This window comes from Nestor notabilis, unplaced genomic scaffold (genome assembly GCF_000696875.1).
Source record: "Nestor notabilis isolate BGI_N333 unplaced genomic scaffold, ASM69687v1 scaffold21642, whole genome shotgun sequence".
Taxonomy (NCBI): Eukaryota; Metazoa; Chordata; class Aves; order Psittaciformes; family Psittacidae; genus Nestor; species Nestor notabilis.
The window spans coordinates 2,257-12,464 of NW_009919979.1; the positions used below are offsets into that span (position 1 = coordinate 2,257).

General features: G+C 39.4%; 1 protein-coding gene across 1 annotated transcript in view; it reads left to right on the top strand.

Annotated features, from left to right (window-relative positions):
* TRMT10A (tRNA methyltransferase 10 homolog A (S. cerevisiae)) overlaps window positions 1-9,004 on the top strand; it is a 9,870-nt gene extending 866 nt beyond the window's left edge. The window contains exons 2-7 of the mRNA XM_010010485.1: window positions 478-640; window positions 2,060-2,131; window positions 2,595-2,669; window positions 3,638-3,787; window positions 4,957-5,062; window positions 8,680-9,004. Coding sequence (XP_010008787.1) covers window positions 478-640; window positions 2,060-2,131; window positions 2,595-2,669; window positions 3,638-3,787; window positions 4,957-5,062; window positions 8,680-8,846 — 733 coding nt within the window. The 3' untranslated portion in view covers window positions 8,847-9,004. The remainder of the gene's footprint in view (window positions 1-477; window positions 641-2,059; window positions 2,132-2,594; window positions 2,670-3,637; window positions 3,788-4,956; window positions 5,063-8,679) is intronic.
* Window positions 9,005-10,208: the final 1,204 nt, after the last annotated feature.

Below are 10,208 nucleotides of genomic sequence, written 5' to 3' on the forward strand. Positions count from 1 at the left end.
TTGGCCTGCTGAATGCAAAGTGTTCTTTCCCAAGAGAGTGGCTGTTAAGTTGCTGTCTCTGAAATTTGATCTCCCAACTGCCTGCTCCCATCAGGGGAGCAGGGGGAAGAAACAATTGCTTCAGAACCCTTTTGGAAAACTGGTCAGTGAAACAGGAAGTAAATTGCCTTCTACATTCTGATACTGCAGTTTTGTTAATCTTTTTGGTTGTTTCTGAGACCTGATTGAAAGTAACCCATGAGACCCTCACTACTGACTTCACTGAATTTGTGTCAGATGGCTGTAGGTATATTCAGAACTTCACAAAGACAGAGCATGTGTTTCGTGCTGGTATCAGTCTAATAAAAATGCAAGCAACAGGATAAGTTTAAACTAGGGACAACCACCTTGATCATCGAAATGTGCATTTATGTGTATGACATGTACCTCTGCAGATTTGGCAGTAGTTTTTGAAGATTTACTTGTTTGCTTTTTTAGGCAGAAACGAAAAGAAAAACGCCAGAAGAGAAAACAAGAACGTCAGTCAAAATTGGACTCCAATAACGAAGGGAATGACAGAAAGCGCGTGCGAAGAGATGTTGTTCCTAGTACACTTCGCCTCATTGTGGACTGCAGCTTTGATGACCTGATGGTGCTAAAGGTAAAAGAAACCCATCACATACAAGTGTTGAAATATCCTCCAGTGACAGTGTTGAAGCAATTGTGTCAGAGCACAAAAACTGGAGAGCAGCTTGCAGAGGACGGTTAGCATGTTTCAGATTGTGATGACTCCCAGACCTGCTTATGTCAGTTGCTGAATTTTTTAGGCTTTGAAATGTACCTTTGTGTAAGCTGTGCTAATCTGCAGTGTCCTGTAAGAGTGCAGCCTTTGTTTTCTAAGGTGGATCTTTCCCCTCCCTGTTAGCCCGAGCCCTTCCACTGCTCCCAGGGGCTTCACTGCCCTGCAACACTGCTTGAATTCAAGCTTTTGCAAAGCCCATCTGGCTACTTGTTGAGTGTCATGCAGAGCATGTATAGTACTAACGGAGGCTAGTGCCGCTCAACAGAAAACTTTGGGGAAGCTTCACTTGGCATTTTGGAACTTGGTTCCTGAGGAGCTCTTCAGCAACGCCCCAGAGGAGACCAGAAGTCCCTCTTGACAGTTGCAGAGAGGCTGACTGGGCATTTCCTACTGATCTTCATCCTTTGTAACACATGTTTTGTCAGGCAGAGCCCCTCTTAGGCCTGATAGAAAAAACTAGCACTTCTGCAGATGTTCAGGAAGGGTGAAGTGTTGTAAGTGAAGATGGTTGTTGCCTTTAGCAATGGTGTTAATTACTGCTTTCTCTAGTATCTATCACTACAATACTGCAAGTGTAGAAACTTGCAATATTATAGTGATGAAGTCTAGTTTATTTGAAACCCTTTGGAGATATCAAAACATTCTTAAAGCACTACATGAATCAAAGCAATATAATGATGTTTCATTAAAAGTTAGAATCTGTTATATTTACAAAACACTGCATGCGTACTTTACAAAACCTATAATTGGCTAAAAATTGTCTGCTGCATTTTAAATAGTAATAGTTAACTGTTGTCTGACTCATCAGGTTAAAATGCCAGAGCTAGCCACTAAATTATCTGCATTGTTCTGGGGTTCTTCAGGCTAATTATGCAGATTTAATTTTCTTAAATATAAACTGTATTATCTTTATATTATTGGTGAAAGACTGAGTGTTATCACAGTGATAAATCTGCTTGATTCCTCAGATTAATTTTGAGTATGTTATTACATATAATTACATCCCGGTGATGTTTGTTTGTTTTGTTTGTAAATCGAGCACATGCATAGAGGTGTCTTAAGTACACTTTGTGGAAAATGTGTGTGGTTTCTTGTCAGCATAATCCCTTCACAGTAGCTGTTTTTTCTCTCAGGTTCTGATGTCCACACACTCTCAGAAGTCTCTTTTGCCAGTTAAAAGCTTCCTTTTTCTCTCTTTAGCTTCTGACTGGCTCACGGTAAAGCATTTTGTGATGGTTTGTCTTAAGGACTATGTAAACCAAATTGTGTTGTATACAGGATGTTAAGAAGCTTCACAAGCAAATTCAGAGATGTTATGCAGAAAACCGCAAAGCATTTCATCCTGTGCAGGTACGTTTAAACCAAACTGAGCTATTGCCATGTACAAAGCACATGAGAAAGGCAGCTGTGGACCAAGTGGTGAGATCTGTAGTAGAAAAAATATATTTAAGCTGCCTCTTTTTAATAAGAAAATTACTTCTATTGTAGTAGATTAGTTTTCAAACCATTTTATAAAAATACCTGTATATATAAACAAGTATGTGCATGCAGATGAAGAATGCCAGATAATGGCATGCCATTAAGAATCTTTTCATTCTCAGTTTTATCTGTGATGGATTAAAACAAAAAAAAGTTGCTGTAAGTGTATATTTTTCTTTTAAACTGTATTCATATCATCTTAGTACCATTTTCAGCTAAAATAATGAAAAGTTGTAGCTAATAGTTAAGGGTAGAAAAAGTCTTGTAAAGAGAGGAAACAGACTGGCATATTAACATTTCAGTATTTTGTACCTCCTGTTTGTTCTTGTCAAAGTTTTACTTGACCAGCCATGGGGGACAGTTGAAGAGCAACATGAATGAAAACGACAAAGGATGGGTGAACTGGAAGGTGAATAATTGACTATCTCTGGAGAAAGACAAAAAGAAGCCTTGATTATAGTTGCTAACTAGGTTGATAGACTAAGCAAGACTACTTGATTTAGCCAGGTCCGTGTTGTTTGTCTTGACAGCCCTCTTTTTTACTTGGCAAAAAATAAGGCTTTGAAGCCTCAAGAAGTGGTAGATGGCCAAAGAAGTGTTAAATACTCCATCCTTGGCAGTGTTAAAGGCTAGGTTGGACAGAGCCTTGGGCAAAATGGTATGTAGTGTGATTTGGCCCTGCCTGTGTCAGGAAGGGTGGAACTAGCTGATCTTGAGGTCCTTTCCAACCCAAACCATTCTATGATTCTGTGATTCTATGATGTGATTCTGTTGTATGCATCTTCACTTCCATTATGTTGCCTCTCAACATTGAAGTGTTCTTTAGAGTAGTAGCTTGTCTTATGGTCAAACTCACGTTGGTTTTCCTTGCCACTCCCTGTTAAACCAGTAACCAGTATTTCAACGACTTCAAATGAAGAGGACTTTGTATAAATAAAAACAGTTCTACTTTTAGTATGTCTTACATGATAGCTGCTTTGCAAAAGCATAACATAAACAGCTCTTATCAAACAAGTAATGTTAATTAAGCATTTATTTCTGGTTTCACCTTTTTTAGAAAGGTGGATTTGAACATTATTTGGCCCTAGGAGAAATATGGTAACATTTGAAGGGAGTCACAAGAACTTAAAGATTTGTGAAGCTCTTTTGGGGTTTCAGAAAATTTCCTGAAGATTTTTACAAGTCAGTGCTGTAGGGACTATGGATTATTTATGCAGAAATCAGTCTGCACTGTGCTATATACTCAAACATGAATGATGAATGTGGAATGACTGCATACTTTTGGATTTATTTTTGTTGGTTCCATCCTGGGTCTGTAAAGCTTGCCCAGGAATTCATCACTTGAATGTAACTTCTTTTTAACTACCTTTTTTTGAGGATATTCAAATTAGAACAGAGCACTATACTGAGCTAATAAAGAAAGAAGACCTAGTATATCTTACCTCAGACTCCCCAGATGTTCTCAGTGAGCTTGATGAGAAGAAAGCCTATGTGATTGGAGGACTGGTGGATCATAATCACCACAAGGTAAACTGTGGGTCTGTTTCTTTACAGCTGTCTTTTTTGGGGAAGGTGAGGGGGTGGGGTGTTTGGGGGGGTTGTTTGCTCTTTATTTGGCATTAACATTGTTCATGTGTAAACTAACAAAAATCAATAACAAGAAAGCTTCTTCAAAAAGGACTTGAAAAGAAATCTTGAAGAAATGGGGGAAAAAACCATGTAGTGGTAACAGCAGCTTCTGTTCAGACTGCAGACATGCAGTGCTTTGTAGGATTTTATCTTTTCATTTTAAATATAGGAATGGAATTAATAACACTGCTCAGCTTGCTGAGGGCCATATTTTCAGACAGAAGGGCTTGGTTTCTGTTCATGCACTTGCGTGTGTGCGTGCACTTGCATGTGCATGTGCCCAAATATAGTTGAAGAGCAGCACTTGGATCTTGGGTGTCCTTTTTGAATTAGTTTGCTTGTCAGGAGGACTTGTAACATACATGCCTTAGGGATCTGATTCCATACCTGTACATAGGGTCGTGGTGCGTGGACCTGGAATGTCATTGACAACACAGCTGGGAAGTTAAAGCACTGTTACTGCTTTTCTTCAAAGACACTCCTGTGTAATTTCTGGTGACATATTTAATATTTCAATGTGATGCTAAAAAAAGGGATGGATCTTAAACTGTACCAAATGATACTTCAGCAGTTAATCCACAGTTAAAGGCTAGGAGCAAGCTGAAGCAGATCCTTTATGTAGTCATTATGGTATAAAGTGTTCACACAGTTTTTAAGGGGCTTTTTTGCCCATTGTGGACACAGGAGTCGCCAGGTTTAAAAAAGCAAATAAAATTTCCTTATCCTTTACTCTTCCTCTGAAAAAATACCTGGTTACTGCAATACTTAAGCATAAAATTACCTTTAAATCAGGCTATAGTTGATGCATTCTAGAGCTGCAGCTGCTTGAACAGGTTTTATTTACAGTCTTTGTGGCCACACATCACAGTGTGACATATGTTCAAAGCAGTAAGCTTTCCAGAGGTAACCCTTGAAGCAAGTACCGTGTAACCAGGTTAAGTTACTTCTCATAAATACCTTCTAAAGCAAGATCATAGCAGCACTGCCATAGTGATACTTGCAGTAATCTGTATGGCTGATCTGAAATGGTGATTCTCAGTCCAGTTCTTCTGGTGTCTTTCTCACAGGGAATTACTTACAAAAAAGCTGTAGAGCAGGGAATTGGTCATGCACAGCTCCCACTTGGAAACTTTGTCAAGATGAACAGTCGGAAAGTGTTAGCTGTCAATCATGGTAAGTTTTAAATCACAATATAATGACGTTATTATAGAATATAACTGGGGTATTCAGAATTTGAACCCTCAAAATGTACACTGTCATGCAGACACTTAAATCTTATTTTATTATGTTGCTGTTTCTTGAATATAGTTACCTTTGGGATACAGTAAGTGTCCTGACCTTTAAATATTTTAGATATTGTTAATGTGAAGAATGGTGTCTCAGCCACTTGAAAGCATGCCTCCTATTCTGTTGACTTGCGCATGAATAATTTTGGCATTCTTACCATCCTGGTCTTGTTTCCAGCCTTAATGTGTAAAATGTTGGAAACTATTCCATGTATTTTATCCCAGGAGAGGATAAATGTGATGTTTTCACCTCTTTGGACAGCTTTGTTCAGCAGTAGCTGCTTAACTACCTGTAGACTTACCTCATTTGGTCTCAGCAATCCTCCCATCTGCTGAGCTTTCATAACTGTATTTTTACCTGGTTTCCTGGTTCTGATTTAAAACCAGGTTTTAAACTGATTTAAAGTCATACAATTGCTTAACCAAGTCTTGAATCCCGCTCCTTTTAAACTTCCAGATTTATTATTAGATTAGCTTTCAGTGTCATTAAATAAAAATACATTCAAAATGGAGCCTAGTCAGACCTTTATGGAGATTTTTGACATGGTGTCCAAGTCTTTATTTTGCCTCACTTCAGGTTTTATTCTCTTACCTTGCTTTATTTCAAGTTTATTATGTAAAACGTTGCTTGATGATAACTTAATTTTCTTCAAATGGCATTGATTGATGAGGTATGTGTTTGCATGATAGTAAAGATTATTTAAATATGAAGGAGAATATAGTGCATCATTGGAATTAAGAATTGTCAAACCCCATATATTTGTAAGAATTTACATGTTTCTGAAACTTCATCTTTAAATGTTGCTTTATATAGAGCAGAATAGGATTTTAAGTGTTACTCATCAGGAGTTAGGATAGCTGTAGCTTTCTACTGGAGTTTTTCTGCAATAATCTTATACTGACCTCTAGTGTCAACATTTCTGGAGGCTGTCTTGCAGATGTTTGAGCACTGGGTGTAAACTTGAGTTACTTACACTGAGGCTTTCATTTATCTGCTTCATGGTCTTTTGCATGCTTTTTGTGCCAGACATTTAGGCACCTGATTTCACTGCAATGTAGTGGGCAAGGTTTCATTTTGAGTGAGCTTGGCTTCCCTTGTCCTTCTAAAACATTTTCAAATTGCAGATGAAAGGCTTTTAATGCACAGACCCTTTTTAAGGTAAAGATTATACTATAGTTATAAATATTATAGTATTTTGCTCAAGGTTTTGGGGCAGGAAAATGAACACAACTCTACCACCACCAAAAGTAGAGGTACCTTTTACTGCCATGATTAAGGCTCTGGTTTATATCTTTAGTCCTAATAGCTTACAACCTAAATCCAAAAGAACAGCTTTCAAGGGAGTGAGGCATGAGTAAAATGGACAAATTCAAGCTGCCTCTCAAGTCTTATGTTACAAACGTTGTCTAGGTGAGAAGGATATTTGCTCTGAGGTTTTTGCATTTTGCTCTTTGTGTAACTGTGTAATTGCCCTTTCTCTTTTGATTTGGTTTTTTGGCCTCTGGGTTCCCACCTTCAGTGCAGAAGTTGAAGCTAGAAGAGTACAGTGCAGGGCTCGCCAGATGAGACTGTGGAACCTGCCTGGTCTCTATGGAACTGCTTTTGATAGGTGTGAATTTGGAAGGTCCCATGGAAGAAGAAACTCCTGAGCTGACGTGGCTTTGGAGCACTTTAATTAAATGGACCCTCTAGTGGTGGGAGATTGACAGAGTCATTAACAGAGCGATTCACTTGTTGCTTTTTCTTACTGATTTATAATCCTTCTCTCTTGGGATTAAGTCTCCAGGTATTCCCACACACAATTCAGTGCCTGCATTGCCATGTTAAAATGGGATGAGGAACACGTGTGTGTGTGAAATAATTGATGCTAAAAAAATTCACACTCTGTAAGATGAGACTTTTTTTTTCTTTTTTTTAACTTGATCTTGAATTCTAAAACATGTAAGGTTGAAATCTGCGTAAAACACTGTATTGTGAAACACAACTGCAAGTGTAGCTGAGAGAGCTTTTCTTCTGTTCAAGTTTGTATCCCAAAGCGAATACTTTGTAATATGTGTTACCATATTGCTTCATTCCCCTCTACTATGATGTCCACCAGCTATTCCTACTACCTTTTTCTGCCCTTGCAAAAGACTTCTGTTGCTGTTGCAGCCGCTCGTAGAAGCCTCTGTTCTCCTGTGGAAGTCACCCTCTTTCCATCAGTTCTTGTTTTACTGTGCAGATAAAGGAAGTTCTAGAGAAGGAACATGCTTCTTATACTCCACTAGTCTCTTAAGCCAGCGTTTTTGCTACAGCTGCTTTCTGTGTGAGGGGATATGAATATAGTCTTTTGAGAGCTCATACCTTCACAGAATGTTTCAGGTGAATAACCTGCTTAGTAAAATGGCCAATTCTTCAATCTCCATGTCACAGAGAGCAGCTGGCTGTCCAGTGAACCTGGTTTCATGAAACCTCTAGTAAATAAGCCACTTTTCTGTAACTGGACTCTCATGAGTACGAGATCCATGCTGCTTCTCCCTTTCTGCACACCTGCCTAACCTCTGTAATGTTTTTCTCCCTTCTCAGCTCCTTTGATCCTTTCTCCTATGCTGTCACTTAGCATCAAGAATGCTTGTGCTGGATGTATTCTTTGAAGTCAGCATTCTCCAGTGTTGTTTAGCATTATTCCTGCAGCCCCAAGCTTGAAGAGCCACCCCTCTGTTGCAGATTTGTCGTCCAAGTCTGTCTGGCTTACCAGCTGTACAGAGGGCCTCCTCCTGCCTTCCCTGCTGCTGCTGAGCCACAGGGTTTGAACACTCTCAATCTGTGTTGAGAGGTTTTTTTTGGGGGGGTAGGCTAAGATTTTTCTAAGTAAGAATTTGCCAATGAATTTTGTATATTATGCAGTTTGGATCTGTTGTCAGTCAGGGAGAGTTTTGGCAGCTGAAACAGAAGGAGGGTGGACTGTATGGTTAGCATAATAGAAAACAGCAATAAAGGGTCACAGAATAGGAGACCAGTAAGGATTTTTGCCATAAGATCAGACATAAATGAAAGATAAAGCTAATTATAGCAGGTTTTAGGAAGACTTTGGGCTGTCCGTATGTTAGCGAGGGGGCAAAGTCATTGCTAAAGTACATCAACAGCAGTATTCCTGTCAAGCATCAGAAAGCATTAGTGCCTGTATAGACGGCACTGGTAAGACCTGAAGTACTGAGGGTAGCAGGAGAAGCACTTTTCTCTGTCCCTGAGAGAAATTAATTCAAACTGGGACTGCTGCAAAGAAGTACTGCTGTAGTAACTGTCTCACAACTGGAGACTCAAAGCGTGCTTGGCTTTAGACTGCAGCAGTAGCAGAATTGTTTTGTCTGTTTCTGCCTGTACATCATCAGCTTTACTCTGAAGATGTCACAACCAAGTGCACATAAACTTCTGTAAAGATTCGAGGGTGGATTTGATGGTGTGTTCCTGTGGCAGTTCACTTATCTCCCTGTAAGAGCTGATGGTCTTTCTTGACGTTGCAGTGTTTGAGATCATCCTTGCATACCTGGAGAAGAGAGACTGGAAGGAAGCCTTTTTCAGTATCTTGCCACAGCGGAAAGGGGCTGTTCCTTTGGGAGAAGCCAATGATTCATCCAAACATGCTCCATCTGGAAAAGAAGATGAAGACAATGACTTGGAGAGCAGCTAGGCTTTAGAATGACATGGTGGGAAATATGAGACACACAGTTCATGGGATAGAACTGGGATGTGAAGTAGTTACACTCTGAAGACTGTCTGCTGCCCTCGTGAATTGTCTCAATGCTCTGTAGTTCCATAGTTGACCCAGAGCTGTTTCAGGACATGAAGGGTAAAGATAAACTTCAATATGAATAGCTTTTTTTTTTTTTTTTTTTTTTAAAAATTAATGTCAAATGCAGAATTTATTTTGTTTCCCAAGGAAGCTATTTAAATTTTTTTGGTTGGTTGGTGATATGCATACTAATGGGTGTATTCCCAAGAGCATTAGTAGTTACTATTTTAATGTATTCATTCTTCTCCATTTCTGCTCTAAGTTTTCTTCAAAGCAGGGAATGGCAAGCATTCCTGTGATCCCAAAACCTTCACCGCTAGTGCCTGTGACAAAGTGTGCATGAGCACTCAAATAAAGAAACATTTGAGTTTTCCTGAGCATCTCAACAGACAAGCAACTGAACTGCCTTTGTCAGCTGAGCCACACTCATTCATATACCAGCTGTCAGTGGGGTGAGCAGATGAAATACAAGCGTGGGGTTAAGCCAGTGCTTTATACTTTAGCTTGAGTGGGATGAATGTCTGCATAAGTGCAAATCATGCACCTTGGCTGGCATGTGGTGCCCATTGAGTTGAGGTAACACAATAACTTTTGATTACTTCTTGATTCCTCTCAGCAAAATGTATCACACAGCCTCAGAACAGTACCAGGAGATGTGAACTCTTTCTTACAACTGACTCAGTTTCAGTATACCTGTTTTATCATGTCATCCTGTATGTATTGTATTGTCTGTCAACTATTTTTCCTTTTAAAAAAAGCAACAAAGGCATAGTCTCACTTTTGGATGAATGTTCTAACTTATTTCTAACTGATTTAAGTGCTTTTGCAAAATACTGAAATGGACACCTTGAAAGCGTGGCTTCACTTTGCCCCTGTGAACCTGCCCCATCCCTTTGTGCTCTAGGGACTAGCCAGGTAGCTGCAGGTTCTGAACAAGTACAGCTTTCACATAGGACTGCTGAAGAGTGTAAGAACACATCATTGTTCATCTCTGCTGTGCTGGAATCAGAGGGCTCATCCAAGTATTACTTGGTTTGTATCCATATTTATTCCTCCCTCTATGGTTACTGTTTTCAAATGGAGACCAGAAAGTGGAATGCCTACAGGTCCCTGTGATCTGTAAGGGGTTGGCAAACAACTGGTTATGACTTTATCCACTTAGTGCACTTCTCTCTATACTTTTTAAATAGCTGTAGAAAAGTTTCCTCTGTTGAAAGTATAGGTTGTGGCTTGTTACTCAAGTCATGGGGGGGTTTTGTT